Here is a 25,533-nt window from a genome sequence, read left to right on the forward strand (position 1 = left end):
AAGTTGAATACTATCAGCAGTACTTGGAGATGATATAGGTTTATAACCAGGACTACTGGTACATCTTGTCTGGCTGCCTATGTGGTTTGCATGGTGGAGGCTTGACAACTAGTCTTTAAGCATGGGTAGGTGGGGCCCATATAGAGTAGCAGGCACAACTCTAGCCACCTTGCTGGGCAGACTGGATAGACCAGGGGTGGCCACATTTTTTTGGCTTACAAGCTATTTTTAAAATGACCAAGTCAAAATGATCTACCAACAGTAAAATTTTTAAAAAACACAAAGCACACTGTACGCAGAGAAAATATTAATTATCATTTGTATTCAGGGTTTTTTTTCAGAGGTCAAGACAGATGACTTTAAAATATGCAATGTCACCTCAGTAAAAACTATATAAAAATAGACAAATATACCTCCTCCCCTTTTACTAAACCGCGATAGCAGTTTTTAGCGCAGGGAGCTGCGCTGAATGCCCATCGCAGCTCTCGACGCTCATAGGCTCCCTGCGCTAAAAAACACTATCGCGATTTAGTAAAAGGGGGCCATAGTGCAAAATATAGAAAGCAGATATAAATGCTCAAAATGGACATATTTTGATCACTAAATTGAAAATAAAATCATTTTTCCTACCTTTTTGTCTGGTGATTTTATGAGTCTCTGGTTGTACTTCCTTCTTCTGCCAATCCAATATTTCTTTCTTTCTGCCCCCTCCCCTTTTCTTTCTGTCTCTTTCTTTCTCTCTCCACTGCCTGTCTCTCTCTCTCCCCCTGCCTGCCTGTCTTTCTTTCTCTCTCCCCATGCCCCCCTCTTTATTTCTGTCTCTTTCTCTCTCCCTCTGCCCCCCAAGCCATCGCGCCGATTTCTCCACTTCCCTGATTCTTTCTCTCTCTGCCCCCCCCAAGCCACCACACTAATTTCTCCCTGCTTCCCCGAGCCAATTCTGACATCGGAGAGGAAGTTCCAGACCAGCCAGGTAGTGATTGGCTGGCACGTCAGAATTGACGTCCTGCATGCTTGTACGTGGTGAGCGTGTTGTTGGGGCAGCGGCTGACTGAGGAGAGGAGAGGTGAGGCCGTGCGCATGCACGTTCAGGATGGTGGCCGGCTTGGATCGGGAGCCGGGAGGCGCTGACAGATGGCAGAGGCATCGGCTGAAGTGGGAAGGCAGCCGCACGTGGACCCCGAGGGAAGGAAGCCACCACTTTGGAAGCGCTGTAGCACCCGTAGGCAGGTACTCACCCCTGGGCCACCATTGCAAACTTTGGTTGTGGAGCGAATCTTCTGAATTTGCATTAAGGCCTATGGGGAACTTTGCTTTGATAAATGAGCGTTTTGGATTACGAGCATGATCCTGGAACGGATTATGCTCGTAAACCAAGGTACCACTGTATTTATTTTGTAAGCCGCTTAGTATTGGGCAGTGTATATATTTAAAAAATAGATAATTATAAATACTCTAGGAGAGACTCTTGTATGCAGAGTCTGGCTACTTGGTGATTCAGTTTAACTTTTGTCTCTATATTTCTATTTTTAGTGTGTAGATACTTTTCCCTTGCTTGGTGAGGGTATGCTTGTGTGAAAGAGGCCAATTATTCTGATAGCATTGAATGTTTATGTAGAATCAATCTGTAATAATCCAGTTTGTTTAGTAGCTTGGAAACAAGACTATTTCTAAAACTTAATGTTAAACTTGAACAGTTATAGTGGACATTGATATTCTTTTGTCTGTGTGGGCTGTTTGGTTTCTCAACTGAAAAGACAATAAGCCATGTCCTATAGGTTAATGTTAAGGATTGCTTGTATAGGTTTTAAGGTTCCTGGAAATGACTGAAAGAAAAGCAAGCACTCTTTTACAAAACCACGGTAGCAATGCTGGGCTTTAGTGTGTGTACTGCAATATTCCGAGGGCTGTACTAGATTGGATTTTTCTTTATCTGCTGGCTTTATTTTGTTGCTTGGAAATGGACATTGTCTGTTTTAAGCTGTTTGGTTTTACTTCACACCGAGAAAATAACTAAGCCACGAGCTATGGGTTTGTTCTTACACTGAAAAAATGAAAAGAACTAAGGCCTTGATTCTCCAACTGGTGCCAATTTTTTAGGCACTGGTAGGCATCCAGACTCAGTTAAAAACACCATTCAAATTATGTTTTAACTCTGTTTCAAGGTGCCTACTGGCACCTGAAAATTGGCACCAGAATTGCACCTATGTAGGCTAATGCCAGAAGCGGCGTTAGGCGGCCTAAAGCGCCTACGTAGGCACAATTCAGGGCAAAGAGAGGTGCCAGAAATGTAGGCCGGGTAAACCCTGGCCTATATTTCCGGCGCCTATCTTTTGTGGAGATGTGATTCTCTAAAGGGCGCTGTCATCTGATTGACATGCAGTCTGCAGCCACTTTTTAGGCAGCTGCCAAGATTGGCACCCTATAGAGAATCCGGGCCTTAGTTATTTGTGTATGATATTCTGAGGGCTGTTTTTGATATGTTTGCCATTGTGTATGTTTTGCTCACAATAAAAAGAAAATTCACTTCTTAGTTTATTTGTTGAAATTTTGTGAACTGAATAAGAGCTAAAATTTTGGGGAGAGTTGAACTAAAATATTTCTAGTACTGAGCTGATGTTTGGTTTTCTGTACGCAATACATTAGAGCAGGGGTGTCAAGTGTTGATCTTTGAGGGCCGCAATCCAGTTGGGTTTTCAGGATTTCCCCAATGAATATGCATGAGATCTATTTGCATGCATTGCTTTCATTGTATGCTAATAGATCTCATGCATATTCATTGGGGAAATCCTGAAAACCTGACTGGATTGCAGCCCTCGAGGACATTTGACACCCCTAGAGAATGACACGGGGACAAATTTGTCTCCGTCCCGCAGGAACTCAATTTCCCCGCCCCATCCCCGTGAGTTTTGACGCTATCCCTGTCCCTGCCCCATTCCTGTAAGCTCTGCTTTAACCACACAAGCCTCAAACTCTTATGATTTTAAAATGTTTGAAGCTTGTGCAGATGAGGATGGAGCTTGCAGGAATAGGGCAAGGACAGAAAAAGAACTTGCGGGGACGGGATGGGAAAATGAGTTCCCGCGGGGACGGGGAAAAATTTGTCCCCGTGTCATTCTCTACACCAGCATGTGTCACAAGTTGTACTTTTATTGATGTTATTTCAATCAAAATAAGTTATAACCCCCCCACACACACACACACATTCCATAGGCTTAAAGGGCCAGATTCTACAAACGGTGCTCATATCGGCAACCGCCTATAAAACGGCCGGCGATTATGTGTCAATCACGCAATGGCTCTATTTGTAGAATCAATGCTACCTCATACATTGGTGCCGGAAATGTAGGTCTCAAAAACCCTTGCCTACATATCCGGCACCTATGTTTGATGTGATGGGCCGAAGGTCGTTTCTAGCGTTAACCGAAAACAAAAACACTGTGGAGAAGGTGATGTCCAAGATGTAGGCTTTATTGAAAATACAGTCAATTAATCCACATGACGAAGATACCTAGGATCCAAGCGATTGGGGGATTATGGACCCAACACGGTCCGTGTTTCGAAAAACCGTCTTCCTCAGGGGTCCCTGAAGGTCCTAATGCAAAACCTTGTGGATCAAAGACTTTGATCCTAATGCAAAAACTCATGGATCAAAGACTTGACTGAAAAACACTGTTCATTCAAATGTAACGCTAGAGCAGAGCTGAAAAACCTTGTCGAGCCACACCTACTTAGACCTCAGGTGTTCTAAGGCACTCCCGTAATTGTGACCTTCTATTCAAAAAACACATAAAACTGAACTAACACAATCAGAACTACCCCAAGCATCACCTGCAACTACTCCTTAAAGAAATATACTAACTACTCCCAACACACTTTTAATGTAATCCACCTTGAACCGCAAGGTAATGGCGGAATAGAAATCACTAATGTAATGTAATGATCTAAGCACTGGTTTTGTAGGCGCCTACATTTCTGTTTTGAAATTATTTTTACATTGTTTTTAAACAGCTTTGCCACTTAAGTTAGACGCCTACCGGCACCTAACTTAAGGTACTGTTTATAGAATATGGGCCAAAATGTTTATTTGCCATGCCTTGGGCCCATAAAATTGCATAAAATCATCTTTCTGCTTTGAGTGGGGAGATACGGGCAAGAAAATTAAGACCGCGGGGATGGTGAGGGGTAGGAATGAAAAATGCGGGGATGGTAAGGGGGGGGGATGAATCTTTGTCCCTCTGTCATTCTCCAATCTGCATGCACTGCCTCCAAGTTATATTCATTATTTAATTAGTATTATCCTGCAAACTGGCGTGTGTGGGGGAGGGGTCTGACTGAGGGGGAGGGTAAGGACCAGATTGAGCACTATTGAACTATACAGAGGGCATAAAATGGTAGGAGGAAAAGGGGTATGTATAAAAGCAGTTCACAGAATTAACTAATGTTTGTCAACCTGCCATTGCTGTTGACTTTAATTACTTTATAAAAGGTTACCTGGGCACTGTACAAGAGTGTAGTAATAGCAGCCAGCAAGCTTCTTCATTAGGTCTCTTAACTGGCCAAATCTAGAGAGTTGATTAAACAGAGTAGTAGGTGATTGGGGCTTGAAAATAAACCCTTGTTAAAGCAAGGAAATGAAAATAATTAGTGTGTTGCCAGTAGCTGCTCTGCATTTGCATGATAATTTACCTCAAGGAAATTTACATCTGAATGGTTCAGCTGCTGTTAAATTAAGTACATTGTGGTGCTCTTTCTAGGAAGAGGGCTTGGGTCCAGCGTTACAAATGGTGAAACCTGATGAAGAATTTTATGTCGCTGGGTACTTTGTTTAGCCTTCTGGATGCCACAGTAAAGGCAGTAAAGTACTGGCCCTAAGGTTGACTTCCCTGGGATAGACCTTTTCCTGCTGTACAGGGCATAGGATGCGACAGTACAAAGTAAAAACAAGCAGCTGCTTTTTGTACTTAAACCTTAGTGCTGACTTACTGTACATTGCCTTTCCTAAAACATTAACGGCCTCTTTTACAAAGCCGCGCGGAAACAGCCCCAAAGCCCTTTAATTCTCTAGGGGCTTTGGAGCCGTTAGCGCGGCTTTGTAAAAGAGGCCGTAAATAATTGTCTTCTGTGCTGTGAAGTGTTCACGGTGGTGTGGAAGATTGTTTTGCTTTCTTCTAATGAAGAGTCATGATGATGAGATTAAAAACAGCTATAATATGACGCCTCGTAAGTGTCCTGTTCTATAAAGAAACATAGCTGCTTACTTTCCTTTATAGAATACTGCTTCTTATATTTTGGCTACATCTTTGTAGCGATTTAAACAGGGCTGTGGAGTCGGTAGATAAATCCTTCGACTCTGATTCCTCAGTTTCTGGTACCCACGACTCTGACTTCAGGTACCCCAAATTGTCTTGGACTCTGACTCCACAGCCCTGGATTTAAATGATTCTTGCACCTGCTGGTTTTAGGAAGGTCTATAGGTCTTGGAATTACAGTAGTACGGCTGGATTATTGTAAATCCTTTATTTTTAAGCCTGTCTTCATCTGTGTTTAAGACATTCAAGTTGAATCAGAATTCTTGCTGCTTAGTTGCTAACTAGAGCCTCTCATTTTGAGCATATTATTCTGATTCTTCATTGCATTTACTTACCAGTATGCTGGTGTGCTAAATTTAAATATGTATGACTTTCAAAATATTTTCCTTAGAAGCTTCCTCTTAGATGGCAATATCTGTAAAGCCATATTTCTCTAACAGAACTCTACCATATTTTTCGCTCCATAAGATGCACTTTTTTTCCATCCAAAAGTGGGTGGAAATGTTGGTGCATCTTATGCAGCGAAGATGACCCCCCCATACCTTTTTAAAACACCGCCCTTCCTTTTAAAACACCCCACCCGCCCTTCCTTTTAAAACATCCCCTGCCCGGCGTGAGGCAGATGTGAGGCACTGAAGTACCTTCGCAGCACGGGCGCGTGCGAGCCCAGTGCAAAATGACTGACACGCACGTGTGCTTCCTACCTCTTGCTCTCCCAGGCCTCCGCAGAACCGACTGTCAATCTCAGCCCTGGCACGCCTACCAGCTCCAGGTATCCAATCGTACTCGTCAGCCGCCACACCCTCTCCGCCTTCCCATTGCTCCGGATATGGCTGCTCCTCCCCAAGCTCGCTGTAAAGCAAAGGCAGACTATTAAATCTCCCCACTTTGTTAACTGAGCCTGAATCCGGATCAGGTGACTGGCATTCCCCAAGGGGTTTGTGTAGGGGGTTTGGGAAGAGCACATGCGGCTTTCCCTCCTCCACCGAAATCAAGGCCGGGAACGGATGCGTTAGCCGTGCTTTTATATCAGCATTCTTATTGCACTGTGTTATATGATTTCAAAACCCATATGTGCAAGCTTCTGAGCCGAGCAGACCGGGATGGGTTTTGTGTGTATTTGGCCAACATAATGTATAACTAGTATTTTAAAATATAAGATAAACCTGCTTGCTTGCTTCTCTTACTAGGTTAGAAAACTGGGGTCGCCGTTCTCGTGTACACAGAAGTCCTTCTTGGCTGTTAGAGAATATTGTGTCTGAAAAGGAGGAATCCTGTTACTGTATCCATGCACCCTTACGTTAACAGTTTGCATATTTCTGCTCCTTTCTTCCCTTGTGCAGTTACCGAGAACTGTCTTTCATAGAGTAGATCGCTCCGCATCATGCAAAACTTATAAGCAAGTAGCTGATAGGAAAAGTTGTGCAAAATATCCTGAGATTCTTTTTTTTTTTTTTTGGCAGGGAGTGAGGGGATCTGGGTGCACAATTTGGTTCAGAATGTTTTTTCTTGTTTTCCTCCTCTAAATCTAGGGTGCGTCTTATGGTCAGGTGTGTCTTATGGTGCGAAAAATATGGTATTTTCTGAAAGTGCTAGACTTTTTTTTTTTTTTTTTGCAACTACCCAGTGCTGTGTCATATTGACTGACAGAGACACGTAATAAGTCTTTCTATTTGGATAGACTGGATACTGCAGCCATATGTGGTTATTTGTATTCTGTAGCTTTTAGTGCAGAACGACCCTCTCTAGAGATGGAAAACTTTTGTAATCCAATCAGGAGTCTGTTCTCCTCCAACCTTGATTGCCATCGAGAAAACAGTCTTTTTTTTTCTTCTGCAGCGTTATTCAGACGTGTTGCCCTCTCTTTCTTAACTTGGAGGGGGGGAGCAGGGGGCAGAGCCTGGGAGGGAGGGGAATAGGGTGGAGAGCCTAGCAGGGAGGGGGCTTGGTGCAAAGCCTGACAGGGGAAGGAGGGAGGGGGAATTGGGTGCAGATCCTGGCAAGGCAGCACCCAGCAGCTGCCTGTCTTATGTTCAACTCAACCATTTTTCATCCTTTCTGGGGGGAAAAATGGGAGTCTCGACTTATATTCAGATCAACTTAAATTTGAGTATATACAGTACCTTGAAAGTTCAGCCATCAATTCGAACCAATAAGTGCTGGCGTAGACACTGTAGTCCAGCGTTGTCCAACAGAGGAACTGCTGTATGTGTTTCCTCCATGGCCAATGGTAGGCTGGGTCATTCAAAGAATAACAACCCATTGCGGGTTAGTGATTCAAGTGATGCCAGATTGACCGCATCATCCATGGTATGTGGTCCCAGTGAAGCTACAGTGAAACAGATATCTCAGGTAACCATTATGGCCAATTCTCATGTCACAGGGACCAATTGTCCTGAAGGATCTGGATGCTTTAGTCTTATGGTGTGACTTTTGAGCATGCAGCCTTAGCGTGGATACTCCAGAGGTAATCATAACTATCCTTCTACGATCCAAGAAGCTAGCGACTGCTGTGGCCTAAGCTAAATACTGGAAAATGTTTCAGCATTGGTGTTATGGTCAGAAGGTAGAGCCGTACACAGCTCCCATATCAGTAATCCTGTCATTCCTTCTGGATGGCTTCAAAGGGCCTAGCAGTTGGCTCTCTCAAGGTGCAGGTAGCCAGTCTTTCATGTTTTAGAGCTTGAGTGGAGAAAGAGTCCTTTGCTTCCCATCCTGACATAACTAGATTCTTGAAGGGAGTGTTATGGCTGCATCCTCCTGTGCGACAACCATTTCTTACGTAGAATCAATATGATTTGAGAGCCTTCTGTAAGGTTCCATATGCACCCCTACAGATGGATCTTACAGTCAAGACAGTTTTCTTGGTGGCTGTCACCTTGATAAGAGAGCTTTCAGAGCTCCAGGTTCTATCATGCAGGGAACCCTTCCTCAGATTATAGAGGCAGGCATGTCTCTATGCATGATGCCTTCCTTTCTGCCAAAAGTGGTTTCAGCTTTCCATGCAGTTCAGGAAGTCTGGCTTCCAGTGTTCATGCCATGGGCATGAAAAAAAGGACAAAGTCTTGGCGTTACTGGATGTGAAGAGAGTCCTCCTCCGCTATCTCGAGGTGACAAAATGAATTTCACTTTTTTGATCATCTTTTTGGTGTTGATTAACTGTAGCAAGGTGTCCATCTCCAGATGGATTTGCATGGCTGTCTCGTCTGCGTACATTGACTGTGGTAAATGGCCGCCAATTTCTTTGAAAGCGCATTCCATCAGAGGTATGGCTTCTTCATGGGCAGAATGCCGGCAGTTCTGCCCGAGGAGATCTGTAGAACATCTACATGGTCCAGCACAATGGACACCACTTTTGGGTCCTCATTACTTGCAGTAGGCTCATCTAACGCACCATAGAGTCAGGGGACTGCTTTGGTACATCCCACATGTCAAAGCCTAGTGTACCCCTTATACTGGAAGGAAAGATTAGGTTCTTACCTTGATAATCTTCTTTCTAATATAAGGATACAGTAGGTTTGATAGCCCGCCCTATCAGATATTAAGTTAGATTGCTTTCTGACTCAAACACATGGGTGTCTCCACATGCTTGTCTGTGAATGACCAAGAGAGAATGAAGATGCTTAATGTATGAGTGCTGATTGAAAAGTAATAAGACCGTGCTGGTTCTTGTGAAGATCATACATCGACATTTGTGCACCTGCAGTTGGAATGCCGTAGTCTTTCATTGCTGGGTCTCAGCGGAAGGAAGAACTTTGTACATTTCGTCATGGCAGATGAGGAAGACGTGCTTTGAGGGTGCACAGCAAGGCTAATTGTTTTACCACCTTATGTTTGTTGTAACATTTCAAGAGTTCCATTACCACTCTTTCCAAGTTTAACACAAGATTCAATCACACGCCTCTGGCGTACACTCATAGACACGTCTTCCTCATTTGCCATGGTGAAGTATACGAAATTCTTCCTCCCGCTGAGAACCAAAAATGAAGACTACGGCAGTCCAACTGCAGGTTCAAAAACATTGATGTATGAACTTCAAAAGAACCAGCACAACATTGCCATGTCTACTTCTTGGAAAGCAAAATATGGGAGTAATTTTATAAAGTTTTTTTGTGTATATTTGTCTCTTATAAAATTACTCTCCCCTGTAAAAGTAGATATGATGATAAAAACAGGCATATTTTTATGTGACTTTGGTATAGATAGCTTCAAAGGTGGAGTGTGGTTTTAAGCATTCTTTACCAAATACATAAGTGTTTATGTTTATGTTTTATTAACATTTGTTATATCGCTCAAGCATATTACAAATCTAAGCGGTTTACAATACAACACAGATAAATTAGGAAAGGAACTCCATTAGTGATAGGAAAGCTAGAGATTAGATAAAGAGAGAGGATATATATATCATAAGTGGCTCAGGCCAGACCCATTAGCTGGAACTATGTACTAGATGCAGTTACATATGAATTAAGTAGAGAGGAGAACGTAGAATAAAATAAAATAAAGTCTTTGAAGATGATTTCAATTCATTCTGTGAAGCAGAAGTTGGTTCCAAATTCGATCCTGGCAGATAGGACAGTCAACTTCTGCCTGATGGAGAGACAGTGCCTAAGATCGGAGGCCATCAAAGACGGATGAGCGGGTCCACCGAAGCAGGCAGTCCAAACAGTTGAAGACAGCAGGCCGTGGATGGAGCATTGGCGACATCGGGGCCCCCATTGCTGCCAAATGAAGATGCAGCAAACCACCCTCGCCAGAGACCAAGAGCCGGACCTCTGCACCACAGGTGAACAACGTCAAGGGGTTTTCCCGATTGCCGCAGGGACCTCCAGTCGAGCGGGCCGGATCCTGAGCAGAATGGCCACACCCCCTTCAGCACGCAGGTTGCATCCCTCGCATCCTCCACACTGAGTGGCTCCCTCTCCAGCAAGAGTCGCACAGAGGGAATATCAGCTCCCCTACCACCATCTCCCACCGTCACTGTGCACCACCAAACACCGGCAGACCGATCAAGAAAACTCGACCCGGTAGAAGTAGGCAGCAGCCCGATACCGTTAAAAACCGTTAGGCCCTAGAATCAGACATTTGGATAGAATTAAAAAAATTATAGATAGTAAAAAATCAAATCGAGTTAGGTGTAAATGTGTTATAACTATGATTATGTTTGCTTTTGTAGGGCAATTTATTTATTAAATCTTAAGTATAGAGCACATAATTCTAGTTACCTGAGGAGGAGGAGTATTTAGACCTGTTTATTTAAAACTGTAAAACTAGATCAGAAATGACAATTCTGATAGAATACTGGACACCTCAGAGTACAGGCTCCTTTGTGCCTTTATAAAGTTGACTTCAAATAGGCACCTGCTTGGCCTCCCAACTCGTCTCGTTAGAAAATTCCAGATGCGTTGCTTCTGAGCTGTGTTATTTGTGGTTATTTGTATTCAGCCAAGTCACCAAGTACTTTTCTGCTGGAAAGTGTTTTTTTAAGTGTCAAGCTTAAAGCTTAAAGTGTCAAGCCCATCACTACTGGCCTTCCTGATCATGGCATTTGAAGAAAAATATACAAATGTAGCTAAAATAATGTAAAAATTACCTGTGAATTCAAGAAAAACCTCTGCAAGGGAAATAAAGGGCTCCTTTTACAAAGGTGCGCTAGCAGTTTTAGTGCACGCACCGGATTAGCGCATGCTATAGTGCGCGCTAGCCGGAAATCTACCACCTGCTCAAAAGGAGGCGGCTGGCGCGCGGGGCAATTTAGCGCGCACTATTCCGCACGTTAAGGCCCTAGCGCACCTTCGTAAAAGGAGCCCAAAGTATCTAAGAATGAAAGCAAATACGAAGGTGACATAAAACAGATGACAAACTGTAAGTTTTTAGTGCGTGCTGCCCCCCGCGCTATGCGTAAAAACTAACGCCAGCTCAACGGTGGCGTTAGTGTCTAGCGCATGCTGAAACTGCTAGCGCAGCTTACTAAAAGGAGCTCTTAATCTCTTTATTTGAGATTATATCTTTTTGATAAAGCAGTTTATCCTGTCCAAATATTGGCTGCTCATTAAAAGATGCTACTAATGGAGCCTTTTAGTGTAAAAATTCTTGTTCACAAAAGCCATCCTAATAAAAGGGACGAGGTCCTTACACAATTACACAGATGGTTCCAGAAGGCCAATTACTCTAGTAAGTGGCATATTGCTGTATTTCCCAGAATTTAATATCATCAAAACTGGCATAGTGCTGCCTGGAAGTCAGAGTCCCCTTCACTGCAAATGCTATCAGTCTAATTAGTAATATGGTGGGAATGGGATGGAAGACTGGAGGGAATTGCTATCTAATTTTATTTCATTAGGTGCTTTGAAAGGAACGGAATGGAAACAATTGAACATTGGACTAGGTTTAATGTGGAGAAACTTACGGCTAGATTTAGGCGTGGGGCAAAAGTTATTGAAAATAAAAGGGCAAATAACCTCCAAGTCAATAATACCGTTTAGAAAGAATCCATCTATAGCCTAAACATCTTCGGAAAGGTGGGGGGGGGGGGGAAACATTCACAGAGGAGAAAACTGTAGTTCAATATTTGCTTGCACAAAAGCTTTGTGGCACCACAGTGCTAAATTTTAATGCACAACATTTGGGGCTCCTTTTACTAAGCCGTGCTAGCGGTTTTGGCGCGTGCTAAATTGCCCCGTGCGCTAGTCGCTAACGCCAGCATTGAGCCGGTGTTAGTTTTTGGCGCGTAGCACGCGGCAATGCGCATGCTAAAAACGCTAGCTTACCTTAGTAAAAGGAGCCATTGGTGTCTGTTATTTATATTGTACCTGGCCCACTGAGCTGCTGCTTTTTTAACATAGGATTATTCTACTATATTTTTTAAATGTTAATTTTGAGTGAGTCAAGCTCAGTGAGATGTTAACTATGTAGACCATATTTTGTAAACTATTTGTCCCTTTAACATTTCTATGTTTAGACAATTCTACTTTAGCGATCTACAAATTTTGCTAATTACCTCATTATAGTTCCTTTTTTTGACATGATAAAACATAGAAAGATAAGTTAATGATGGATAAAGACCAAAAGCTTATACAGTCTACACATCTACAACAGCTGGTAAGCTCCTACAGTGCCTTCCTCTCCCTCAGATATCTCCTGCTTTTTTCAATTTAGATATTGTCGTCATCGACACTACTTCTTCTATGAGGCTGCTCCATGTTCAACACCTTTCTCGTTAAGAAATATTTTTTTAGATTACTTCTGAGTCTGGCTCATTTCGCCCTCATCCTATGACCCCTTGTTTCAGATCTTCTTTTCCATTGAAAGAGGATCATCTCCTATGCATTTCTACATTGGAGATATTCAAAACATCTGTATCGATTTATCAAAAAAAAATCCATGTTTAGTTCTTTAAGAGGCCCTTTTACTAAGGTGAGCTAGCTGTTTTACCGCACGCTAAACGCTAACGCTAATGGACATGTTATCGTTTAGCACACGCTAAAATGATTAGCGCCTTAGTAAAAGGACCCCTAAGTCTTCAAACTACCCTTCCAGTCACCTCTGTTTGATGCTACCTGTAAATACCAAAGCCCCCTCATTTGGATCAAATTGCCAACACACCTAAGACAACCCACCACCTACCTTGACTCCAGGAAGAAAGACATTTTTTCTCTCTATAGACTCTCTGTTATCCTTCTGGGTTTCTGTGGTCAGGTCAGGAAAAATCTTAACCCGAGAATCCTTAAAAAAAATAAAAATCCTTTTTCTTGAAAAGTATAAATAAAACTCAGAGTATCTAGTCGTAGTCAGAAGACAAAGCTAATGTTGTCAGCAAGGTAACAAAGAGTTACTGGTTCAGAATCAGGCTCCAGAATTTCAGACACACTTAAAGTATCCATTTCTGGGTTACAGTTTCCTCGTGCCAAAAGTAGCATTTTTTTTTTTTTTGTTGATAGCAAATGATATGCCCCAGTTATTCTGAGAAATAGATTCCTCTGAAACCAACAAAGTCTCCTTCAAATAACGTTTAAGCACGTCTCTTGGAGTAAAGAAGTTTAGGAAAATTAACCCAAAGATTAGAAAATCTTTTACTATTTTCCAAACTTCCAATCCTCCTTTTCATAAGGAAATTTTCTTTAATTGGAGATGCATTCACCTCTTGAATAGATTTAATTTGTGATGTGTTCTTCTAAAGACAGAGTTGGTGGAGAATGGGGCCAAGTAATAGACCTTCTTGGCTTCACATACATGATTGTTACTTATGATATGCTTTGCAGTGCTTCACACATGGCCTTAGACAAATAGTGATAGGCTCCTTCAGGGAGAGTTGGGGGGTTAGTGAGGGCTGACATCACTGGGGCCCCTCATGTTGGGAGGCCATTGGTGTTATGTGGGCCCCCTGACAGCTCCTGAGGCCCTAAGGGTCATAGTTTGCTGTGTCTAGGGCTTAGATAGTGGAGGCCACTGTCTGACACTCACTTTTGAAGGGGCTCCTGATGACCCACTAGGCCCCTCAAAGAGACACTGCAGGGTATATTCAAAAAACTGCTTCCTGTAATGGAGGCACAGCTCCACCAAAGTCTCCATCTCCCTCAGGAAGTAATTAGGTTTCCTCCTTTCCCTCACACAGTCACTCGCTCACTCTCTCACCCACACACTCCACTCTCTCACACCCTTTCTCATCCTGACTCTCATTATCTCTTATCTCTATCACACTCTTTCACACTAGCACTCTCTTTTTCTCGCACTCATTCTCACTCTTTCAGACTTTTTTTCACCAACTCCTCTCTCCAGCACTAACCATTACTCCTCACTACACCCACAAAGAACAGGATATTTCAAAAATGGAATAACTAAACGTCACTAATATCGCCAAAGAAAATTCGTTCTACTGAATGTCCAAACACTCTTATTATACAATCCCTAAAAAATCCAAGTTAGACGTCCTAGAATTTTGATTATATAACCTGCAAAACATCCCATTAGTTATGCTAGAAAACGTCCTCAATGACATCAAAACGTCACTGTGGTAGTAAGAAGACATTCCCGATGACCTGTGTGTCTATATATATAGCCCTGCATGTGAAATGATGATTCTTCCTGAACATCTTTTCGATTATGAACTCTGGATGTCCTGAGTTGGGCTTAGACGTCCTATCATAAATGCCACTCCATGGATCTTCGGACTAGAGAACAGACGGCTGAGAGAAGACTCGATAAAGGTCTATAAAATTTCAATTGTGTGCTCTTTTCAAAAGGTACAAAGACTAGGAGATATGCCATGAAGCTGCAACATAGTACACTTTATAACAAATAGAAAATATTTTGCTCAATGGATATTTAAGCTTTGAAATAAATTCCCATAGGACAGGATCTCCAACCTTTTTCATGTAAAGGGTCGCATTGTGAATACGAGAAAGTTCTGAGAGCCACCAAAAGATTTCAAACTTACACATGCTACTAATATTTTTTTAACTGCCTTGACCTGCTTGTTCATACTGGGTATTAAACATTAAAAATGAATACTAACATTGATTCTACAACATTCAAAGGCATATTTTAAAAAGCCACTTTATCTTGTATTGTCAACTACACTTCCCCCTCCCTATTCGCGGTTTCGATGTTCGCAGTTTCGATTATCCGTATTTTTTTCCCCAGCCCCCCCCCCAAGAAAAAATAGCTCTGGGACTTGGAGGGAGGTGAACAGAGGCGGCTGGGGGGGCGATCAGAGGTGGTGTGGGGGCAATCAGAGGTGGCGTGGGGGCGATCGGAGGTGACGTGGGAGCGATCGGAGGTGGCAGGGGTAATCAGAGGAAGAGGAAGGCGATCAGAGGTGGCGGGGGGGCAATCAGAGGTGGTTTGGGGGCAATCAGAGGTGTCATGGGGTGATCGGAGGTGACATGGTGGCGATCAGAGTTGGCGGGGGTGATCGGAGGTGGCGTGGAAGTGATCAGAGGTGACATGGGGGCAATCAGAGGTGGCATGGGGGCGATCGGAGGTGAAGTGGGAGCGATCGGAGGTGGCGGGGGGGTGGGGTAATCAGAGGAAGAGGGAGGCGATCAGAGGCGGCGGGGGGGGGCGATCAGAGGTGGTATGGGGGCAATCAGAGGTGGCGTGGGGGCGATCAGAGGTGGCGAGGGTGATCGGAGGTGACGTGGGGGCGATCGGAGGTGGCGGGGGTGATCGGAGCATGGACCTTACCTGGTGGTCAAGCGGTAACACGGGGCAGGAGCGATCTTCCTACACTCCTGCCCCGTGCAGAGCTGTGCTGCGAGTTCCCGTGGTCTCACGAGACTACAACATGGAGCTCCTGCCCTGCGTCACCGCTAGACCACCAGGTAAGGGGTAAGTTTCAGGGGTGGGTTAGAGCCGGCCAAAAGTTATTCGCAGTTTTTCCCTATTCACGGGCCGGCTCTGCCCCTAACCCCCACGAATAGTGAGGGAGAAGTGTACATGTTCAGCTGATCGCATTTCAGGCTAGCTCATATTGGAGAACAGACAAATTGTTCTCACTGTAAGCAGACTGGTTTTATGAACCATACGTTTTATCACATTGTTGAACAGATGACTTGTTTTTACCACAAGCTGTAAAGCGCATTGTTTTTATATTTTTATATTCATATTATTTTAATATAGTTGAAAAGAATTTATTAGTCTAATGGAGAAGGGTGGGTTTGATAGAGAGCAACCACTTAACCACGGGTTGGGGGGGGGGGGACAAACAGAAAATAATCTACTTTTTGGGATCCTGCCTGTTATTTTTGACCTGGATCAGCCACTGTTAAAAACAGGATACTGGGTTTGATGAATGTTTTGGTCTGGTTCCAGTTTGCAATTCTTATGTTACCTGCTTTGATTTGTTTAGATGTTAATTTTCCAGACTGGCCTTCATGTTCAGAAACTCAGGGATTTTTTTTTTTTACTAAGCTGTAGAAAAAAGTGGCCTTAAGGTTTTGTCCCTGCACTAAGGCTATTTTTACTGTAGCTGTAAAAATTGGCTTTTTCTATTTTTTTTGTATTAATGACACACAGCCATTAAAAAATAAAGGGTTTGCGCATATGTATTATGCATATGCTCTATTTCTGCGCTAACCTTGTAGCAAACAGTAATGTTGCAGTTTACCAGTTAGCACAGGATCACTCATTCTCTGCCTCCAGACTTGCCCCCTCAAAAAACCGAAAATATTTTGAAGCACACAGCACAGGCACATTTACCTTCCAAATTCTGTATACGGTGTCTGAAGTTATGTGCATACATTGTTCACCCTCTCCAAGGAAGGGAGAACGAGAGGGCACTCTCTAAAGTTGGAAGGGGATAGATTCCGTACAAACGTAAGGAAGTTCTGGAACGCTCTTCCGGAGTCTGTTATAGGGGAAAACACCCTCCAGGGATTCAAGACAAAGTTGGACAAGTTCCTGCTAAACTGGAACGTTTAGGCTGGATTCATTTAGAGCGCTGGTCTTTGACCTGGGGACCGCCGCGTGAGCAGACTGCTGGGCACGATGGACCACTGGTCTGACCCAGCAGCGGCAATTCCTATGTAGCCGATGTACATGAGCAAATTAATTGATTAATTGGGCTAATAAGCACCGATAATTGTCAATTAGCACCTGGTAGTTAATTCTAATTGGGACCTATGAAACATTACACGCACAAGTGGGAAAGTCGTTGAAAAGTATGCTTCGATTGAAGTGCATGAATATGGAAAGGGGGTTTGGCCAGGGGATGATCGTGGGCGGATCAGAGGCGTTCCTAAATATTAGGTGCATTTTTATAGAATATGTGCAATGCACACATAACATAGGTGCAGACATGTAGGCTTGATTTTAGCTGGCCCAAATGCCTGCACTTCAGTTATGCATTGCACACTGGCACTAAACGCGCTTCTATAAAAGGTACATTCACTTTGTAGAGAATTGCACTAAGCGCGATTCTAGTCTGCACAAATTTTTTTGGTTCATAGACAAAATCGCGCGAGACAACGGCGCGCCGACAACTGAGCGCAAGGTTGATGACGTGCCGAAGAAAAGCACTAATTTAAAGGGTTCCGACGGGGGGTGTTGGTGGGGAACCCCCCTATTTTACTTAACAGACATCGCGCTGGCGTTTTGGGGGGTTTGGGGGGTTGTAACCAGTGTTCCCTCTAAGCGGGCGGGTGTTGTGAGCAAACTTTTTTCACTGTGAGCTAAAAATATCGGGCGCCAGCAAGTTTGCAGTGTTCCCGCTAAGCTGCGCTGGGGTGCGCTGACGCACAAAATATTACCTCGCAGCGCACAAGTTTCTCGTCACAGCACACACAGTGTAGAGCACAGTTCTTCAACCGCCGGTCCGCAAACAAAATCTTGCCGGTCCGCGAAGGATTCGGTCCCCGCCGCAACGAAAGGCCGGCGTCAGCTGACTTGCAACTTCCTGTTGCAGTCGCTGTGCCGGGACTCCTGCCTTCGCCGGGACTCCTGCCTTCCACCGCGTTTGCCTCCTGCCTTGTCTCCGCACCTCCAGACCAGCAGCGGCAGCTGTGTATGCTTTTAACTTCGGCACAGAGCTGCCCCTAATCAATAGTTTAGCGCGGTTTCATAAGGCAGCCTCGGGGCCTTTGCTAGGCCGGCCCACATCGCATCATCGAAGCGGGCCGGCTATCAAAGGCCCCGAGGCTGCCTCATGAAACCGCGCTAAACTATTGATTAGGGGCAGCTCTGTGCCGAAGTTAAAAGCATACAGAGCTGCCGCTGCTGGTCTGAACTCTTGGGCCGCTGAAGGAGGGCAAAAAGCAGCTGTCCTGGAGGTTTCCCTTCCTCTCGCCTTTACAGGTTCCTTTTTTCCACCTTTTTTTTTTTCCTTCGAACGGCAACGGGCCCCAGCATCGACATCAATCAAGTAAGTTCCACTGTCAATCAAGCGGTTCTGCTCGGCCAAAGCTTCCCCTGTGACATGAGCCACCCTCAGGGGAAAGAAAGTGACCCACAAAGGTGAGGGGAAGGGGGGCAGATGATGGAAGTTGGGGGGGGGGGAGAGAGAGAGAGAGAGAGAAGGGGCAGATGATGGAATGGAGGAGATGAGAGAGAGGGAGAAGGGGACAGATGATGGAAGTGAGAAGAAGGGAGAGAGAGCAGAAGGCAGATGGATGTCAGTTGAGAAGGGAGAGCAGATGCTGAATGGAAGTGGGGAAAGAACACATACTGGATGGAAGGAGGAGATAAATAAAGGGGGAAGAAAATAGTAAGATAATGGAGGGGTGAGGGAAAGGGGTGACAAGCTGTGTGTAGACACAGTGAAAAGAGGGAAACGGGACTAAATAGTAAGAAAGAATTTAATTTAGATGGAGGCAGAAAATAGAGAAGGAAGACCAGAGAAGAAAAGGGAAGAGAGAGCAGAGAATGATCAGATCTGAGTGGAGGAAATGAGAAGAGAGATATGCTAAAAACCACAGGGGGGAGGGAAGGATAGAGATGCCAGACCATGAGGGGAACAGAAGGAAGATGATGGATGCTAGACCAAATTGGGGGGTGGGGGGGGGCAGGAGGAGAGATGGCAGGGAAAGACAGACAGTGAATGGAAGGGGCAGATGCTGGACTGAAGAGACAGAGAAGGTTATCATGCTGCTGTACCGGGCCATGGTACGCCCTCACCTGGAGTACTGCGTCCAGCACTGGTACTTTAAGAAGGACACGGTACTACTCGAAAGGATCCAGAGAAGAGCAACTAAAATGGTTAAGGGGCTGGAGGAGTTGCCGTACAGCGAAAGATTAGAGAAACTGGGCCTCTTCTCCCTTGAGCAGAGGAAATTGAGAGGGGACATGATAGAAACATTCAAGGTACTGAAGGGAATAGACTTAGTAGCTAAGGCAGGGAGAACGAGAGGGCACTCTCTAAAGTTGAAAGGGGATAGATTCCATACAAACGTAAGGAAGTTCTGTGGTAGAAAGCAACATATTTATTTGGCTCATAATTTGCTGGCGCCCGATATTTTTAGCTCACAGTGAAAAAAGTTTGCTCACAACACCCGCCCGCTTAGAGGGAACACTGTTATGAGCCAAATAAATATGTTGCTTTCTACCACAGAACTTCCTTACGTTTGTATGGAATCTATCCCCTTTCAACTTTAGAGAGTGCCCTCTCGTTCTCCCTGCCTTAGCTACTAAGTCTATTCCCTTCAGTACCTTGAATGTTTCTATCATGTCCCCTCTCAATCTCCTCTGCTCAAGGGAGAAGAGGCCCAGTTTCTCTAATCTTTCGCTGTACGGCAACTCCTCCAGCCCCTTAACCATTTTAGTTGCTCTTCTCTGGATCCTTTCGAGTAGTACCGTGTCCTTCTTAAAGTACCAGTGCTGGACGCAGTACTCCAGGTGAGGGCGTACCATGGCCCGGTACAGCAGCATGATAACCTTCTCTGTCTCTTCAGTCCAGCATCTGCACCTTCCATTCACTGTCTGTCTTTCCCTGCCATCTCTCCTCCTGCCCCCCCCCCACCCCCCAATTTGGTCTAGCATCCATCATCTTCCTTCTGTTCCCCTCATGGTCTGGCATCTCTATCCTTCCCTCCCCCCTGTGGTTTTTAGCATATCTCTCTTCTCATTTCCTCCACTCAGATCTGATCATTCTCTGCTCTCTCTTCCCTTTTCTTCTCTGGTCTTCCTTCTCTATTTTCTGCCTCCATCTAAATTAAATTCTTTCTTACTATTTAGTCCCGTTTCCCTCTTTTCACTGTGTCTACACACAGCTTGTCACCCCTTTCCCTCACCCCTCCATTATCTTACTATTTTCTTCCCCCTTTATTTATCTCCTCCTTCCATCCAGTATGTGTTCTTTCCCCACTTCCATTCAGCATCTGCTCTCCCTTCTCAACTGACATCCATCTGCCTTCTGCTCTCTCTCCCTTCTTCTCCCTTCCCTCATCTGTCCCCTTCTCTCTCTCTCTCATCTCCTCCATTCCCTCATCTGCCCCTTCTCTCTCTCTCTCTCTCTCCCCCCCCCCCCAACTTCCATCATCTGCCCCCCTTCCCCTCACCTTTGTGGGTCACTGTCTTTCCCCTGAGGGTGGCTCATGTCACAGGGGAAGCTTTGGCCGAGCAGAACCGCTTGATTGACAGTGGAACTTACTTGATTGATGTCGATGCTGGGGCCCGTTGCCGTTTGAAGGAAAAAAAAAAAGGTGGAAAAAAGGAACCTGTAAAGGCGAGAGGAAGGGAAACCTCCAGGACAGCTGCTTTTTGCCCTCCTTCAGCGGCCCAAGAGTTCAGACCAGCAGCGGCAGCTCTGTATGCTTTTAACTTCGGCACAGAGCTGCCCCTAATCAATAGTTTAGCGCGGTTTCATGAGGCAGCCTCGGGGCCTTTGATAGCCGGCCCGCTTCGATGATGCGATGTGGGCCGGCCTAGCAAAGGCCCCGAGGCTGCCTTATGAAACCGCGCTAAACTATTGATTAGGGGCAGCTCTGTGCCGAAGTTAAAAGCATACACAGCTGCCGCTGCTGGTCTGGAGGTGCGGAGACAAGGCAGGAGGCAAACGCGGTGGAAGGCAGGAGTCCCGGCGAAGGCAGGAGTCCTGGCACAGCGACTGCAACAGGAAGTTGCAAGTCAGCTGACGCCGGCCTTTCGTTGCGGCTGGGACCGAATCCTTCGCGGACCGGCAAGATTTTGTTTGCGGACCAGCGGTTGAAGAACTGTGCTCTACACTGTGTGCGCTGTGACGAGAAACTTGTGCGCTGCGAGGTAATATTTTGTGCGCCAGCGCACCCCAGCGCAGCTTAGCGGGAACACTGGCTCACTTGTAACCCCCCTCATTATACTTGAAACCAAACTTTTTGCCTGTTTTTTAGGGAAAAAGTTCAGTTTTAAGTATAATGTGGGGGGTTACAACCCCCCAAACCCCCCACAACGCCAGCGCAATGTCTGTTAAGTAAAGTGGGGGGGTTCCCCCCCCACACCCCCTGTCGGAGCCCTTTAAAATAGTGCTTTTCTTCGGCGCGCCGTCAACCTTACGCTCAGTTGTCTGCGCTCAGTTGTCGGCGCGCCGTTGTCTCGCGCGATTTAGTCCCATCACCATTTTTTTAAGCGGCATATATAGAATATGGCGCTTAACACTTACAGCAAAATGACTAGGCATGTCCCATAAGAACATAAGAATTGCCGCTGCTAGGTCAGACCAGTGGTCCATCATGTCCAGCAGTCCGCTCATGCGGTGGCCCTCTGGTCAAAGACCAGCGCCCTAACTGAGACTAGCCTTACCTGCGTACGTTCTGGTTCAGCAGGAACTTGTCTAACTTTGTCTTGAATGTCTAACGTTGTCTTTTTAAGCTGCATCAGGCATGCATTAGAGCAGTGTTTTTCAACCTTTTTACACCTATGGACCGGCAGAAATAAAATAATTATTCTGTGGACCAGCATCAGTCCGTGGACCGGCGGTTGAAGAGCACTGGGCTAAGTCGTGGGCCAGACCCCGCCCCATAATAGTACTAGTTGTAACACTATTTTTTCCATTCATTTTTCACAGATACACAATATAATCTTATTAACAACACCTAATGGTTAACCACAAAATTAAACTATATAAAGCACACTGACAGCAGATGTAAATTCTCAAAATTGACATAATTCAATCACTAAATTCAAAAATAAAATCATTCTCCCCTACCTTTGTTATCTCCCTCCCTCCATGCTATGCCTTACCTTCTGACCTGCTCCCGCCTGGCCATTTTATGCCGCCCCTGGTATTATCTTCAGGCCGGCTCCCTCTTCCTCACTGACGCAGTGCACAAAGCTGCGGGCAACGTTGCAACGTCAGAGAGAAGGCTTCCAGTTCAGGCGCAGGATGCGCGTAGGGGCCACTGCCCATGGCTTTGTGCACTGAAACAGTGAGTAAGAGGGAGCTGGCTCGAAGATAATGCTGCATCGATCACACCGTGGACCGGCGGTTGAAGAATGCTGTTTTGAGCCTGATGCATGTGCTGCCCTGTGGACTGGCAGAAAATTTCTGTGGACCGGTGGTTTAAGAACACTGCGTTAGAGCCTAATTCAGCTTAGTAAAAGGGCCCCTTAGAGCTTTATTTGTAGACCTTCCACCCCTTCTCTCCTTATTCCAGCCCCTCACCCTGCAGGTGATGAGTCACATTAGCAACATTTGTTGTAAATTGCCTGGATTTTAATTTCAAGCCGTTCCTTGCAGTCAGTATTTTGGATGTCATGTATGCAAGTCGACATCCACATCGCTTCTCGGTGTTTTTTTTTGTCACACCGCAGATGGCAAAGGTCTTGTGCCAAGACTCATTTATTTGGCCACAATGCAGTGCGGAAGCTATCGAGTCTTTTTAACTCTCCATGCGCATCACAATTTGTGCTGTGTGATCTGTCATTTCTAATGATGCTTTGTTAATAATTAACACAGAAGTTTCTGAGCGTGCTTCTGCTTTACCTGTAGTTAAAGAGCCAAGCTACAAATCTGCTTCTTGTGCAACAGGACTGGTACTGTTGACCAGTGGGATAAACTAAACTAAACTAAACCTTAGGTTTATATACCGCACCATCTCCACGAATGCGGAGCTCGGCACGGTTTACAGGAAGAAGGATGAGAGAGGAACTACAGTGGAGAGATTAAAGAGTTAGGTGTAAAGGGGGAAGGTGAGAGGCCTAAGAGGGGGGAAGTGTTACAGTTTTGAGAATAGCCAGGTTTTTAGGTGTTTGCGGAAGAGTTGGAGGGAGCTTGAGGTTCGGAGTGGGGAGGTGAGGTTATTCCAGATCTCAGTGATTCTAAAGGGGAGGGATGACCCAAGTTTGCCTGCATGGGAAATACCTTTTATGGAAGGGAAGGATAGTTTAAAAATTTGGGAGGATCTGGAGGAAGTAGGGGTTGGGGAGTTCCAGGATAGAGGGATAACGGCAGGAAGGATGCCATGTAGGATCTTGTAGGCCAGACACGCACATTTGAAGTGGATCCTGGGGATTACTGGGAGCCAATGGAGCTTAGACAGGAGTGGTGAGACGTGATCAAATTTGCTTTTCGCGAAAACAAGCTTAGCTGCGGCGTTCTGAATCTGCTGAAGTCTGTGGAGGCTTTTCTTGGTTAGGCTGAGGTAGATAGAATTGCAATAATCCAATCTGGAGAGGATGATGGATTGTACTAGGACTGCGAAGTGTTTTTGGTGAAAATAGGGTCTGACTTTCCTTAGCATGAAGGCTGAAGAAGCATTTCTTCACCAGGGATTGGAGATGTTCGTTGAAGGATAGAGAAGAGTCTAAGGTGACACCCAGAACTTTGCTTGAGAACTCGAGCTGTAATGGGGGGCCGGAGGACAATGGGATGGAGGAAGGTAGATGGTCTAATTTTGGGCCGAGCCAAAGGAGTTTTGTTTTGGACTCGTTTAGTTTCATATGCATTGTGAATGCCCAGGATTGGAGGTTCTTTATGCATGAGGATATGTTTGTGGAGAGGTTAGTGAGGTTCGAGTCGGTCTCAAGGAGGACGAGGATGTCATCAGCGTAAGTGGGGATAGTTGGAGAAGTTTCAGGGAGGACATGTAAATGTTAAAGAGGATCGGGGAGAGGGGTGAGCCTTGTGGGACACCACAAGTCGGGGTCCAGGGGGAGGATGAGGTGCCGCTCATGTTAACCATGTAAGAGCGGGAGCGCAAGAATTTGGAGAACCAATCAAGAACTATGGAGCTAATGCCTATCTCGGAGAGTTGGAAAATTAGAATGTCGTGGTGGACAACGTCAAAAGCTGCAGAGAGGTCGAATTGTAGAAGGACAGCAAACTTGTTACGAGAATGCAGTTGCTGAACCTTAGAGATTAGAGATTAGAGAGGCCAATAGGGATTCAGTGCAGAAGTTGGGTCTGAAGCCATATTGGTAAGGTAAGAGGATGGAGAATCTTTCTAAGTAGGAAGAGAGCTGGGTAGATATGATAGACTCGAGCAGTTTGGTGAGGAGAGGGATATTTGCTATTGGACGGTAGTTGGATGGTATGGAGGGGTCTAGGTCAGCTTTTTTATTAACCTCTATTATTAACTTATAAACCCCCTCTTTTACTAAGGCTGACGTATCCATTATATTATATGGACGAACCCTGCTTCCAAAGCCTTCCATCCCCGTGGGAGTCCCGTGGGCCAGAGGGGAGTCCCGTGGGTTAGGGGGGATTCCCGCGATCCCCGTTCCTGTGCAGACCTCTACTCTACTCTACTCTCCACCCCCTGACCTGCCTCCACTGCTAAAAAAAATAAAATCTATTTTTTTAGCGCATGCTCACAAAATTACTGCAGGACGCCTAAGCCCGTCCCACAGTAAGGCCTTTTTTTGCTGCTGTAAGCATGTCGGTGCTTACCACAGCTTAGTAAAAGGGCTCCTATGTATGTAGGGGGTAATTCTATAAAGGGCTATCATCCAGATGTTTTCCAGCTCTGCCCAGTCAGTGGAATTTATCTGGGTAGCAGGTGCGGCCACCTGTATAAATACCTTTTAAATATTAGGCTAATTAATATGCATTTGGACTTTGGCTTGAGCAGTAGTAGCAAAACAAAGCAGAGCAGGCAAACGTCTGGCTTCCCTGTTGTCTTTTGAGGATAAACTATTCAACCCATCAAATGCTACTGCCTTGTTTTAGCCAGAGGTGTTCCATATTTACCATGGTGGTGTTGCTTTTTTATCTTGCCTTTCAATAAAATGGTAGAAATTGTTGTTCTTTTGAGTTGAGTGAAATGCTGCATAAGATATCATGAAGCCAGCAAGCTGTGGCTAATTGGCTTGCATTGGAATAATGAGCAGTATAGAAAGTACCTAATCAGCTGCAATGCAGAGGCTTACAAAGGATTTCCATTCTTTTTAGGTCGTCTTTTATCGGGCATCTGGCAGGCATTCTGGTTGGACTGCTCTACACTTGGGGGCCTCTGAAGAAGATCTTGACAGCATTTGCAGGTAAAGAATGAATGCATGTTGGAAAACACAGCCTGAATTTATATTAAGAATGCAGTAGATGAAGGCAGAAAAAGATCAGCCAGCCCATCCAGTCTTTTCAGTTATCTCCTGCTTAAGGAATTACACATTTATTTATTTTTTTTTTAATTTCACAGACTTTTTGTTATCTTGTGGCCTACAGCGACTTAACAGAATAAATAATGACAATCATAAAACAAAACCAGGACAGTCATAAATAAACATAACCACCCACTCATATTAATCCTTCCCTCCAAAATCTTAACCACCCCTCTTATTAATCCTTCAAAATCTTCTGTAAGAATGTGTTTTTACT

The 25,533-nt window shown here is 44.9% G+C and overlaps 1 protein-coding gene across 4 annotated transcripts in view; it reads left to right on the forward strand.

Annotated features, from left to right (window-relative positions):
* Positions 1–25,533, forward strand: part of RHBDD1 (rhomboid domain containing 1) — a 157,749-nt gene that overhangs the window by 14,496 nt on the left and 117,720 nt on the right. For all 4 annotated transcript variants that reach the window (XM_033958652.1, XM_033958650.1, XM_033958649.1 and 1 more), the window contains exon 4: positions 25,111–25,199. In XM_033958652.1, the coding sequence (XP_033814543.1) occupies positions 25,111–25,199 (89 nt within the window). The remainder of the gene's footprint in view (positions 1–25,110; positions 25,200–25,533) is intronic.

The sequence above is a fragment of the Geotrypetes seraphini genome, chromosome 9 (assembly GCF_902459505.1).
Source record: "Geotrypetes seraphini chromosome 9, aGeoSer1.1, whole genome shotgun sequence".
NCBI lineage: Eukaryota > Metazoa > Chordata > Amphibia > Gymnophiona > Dermophiidae > Geotrypetes > Geotrypetes seraphini.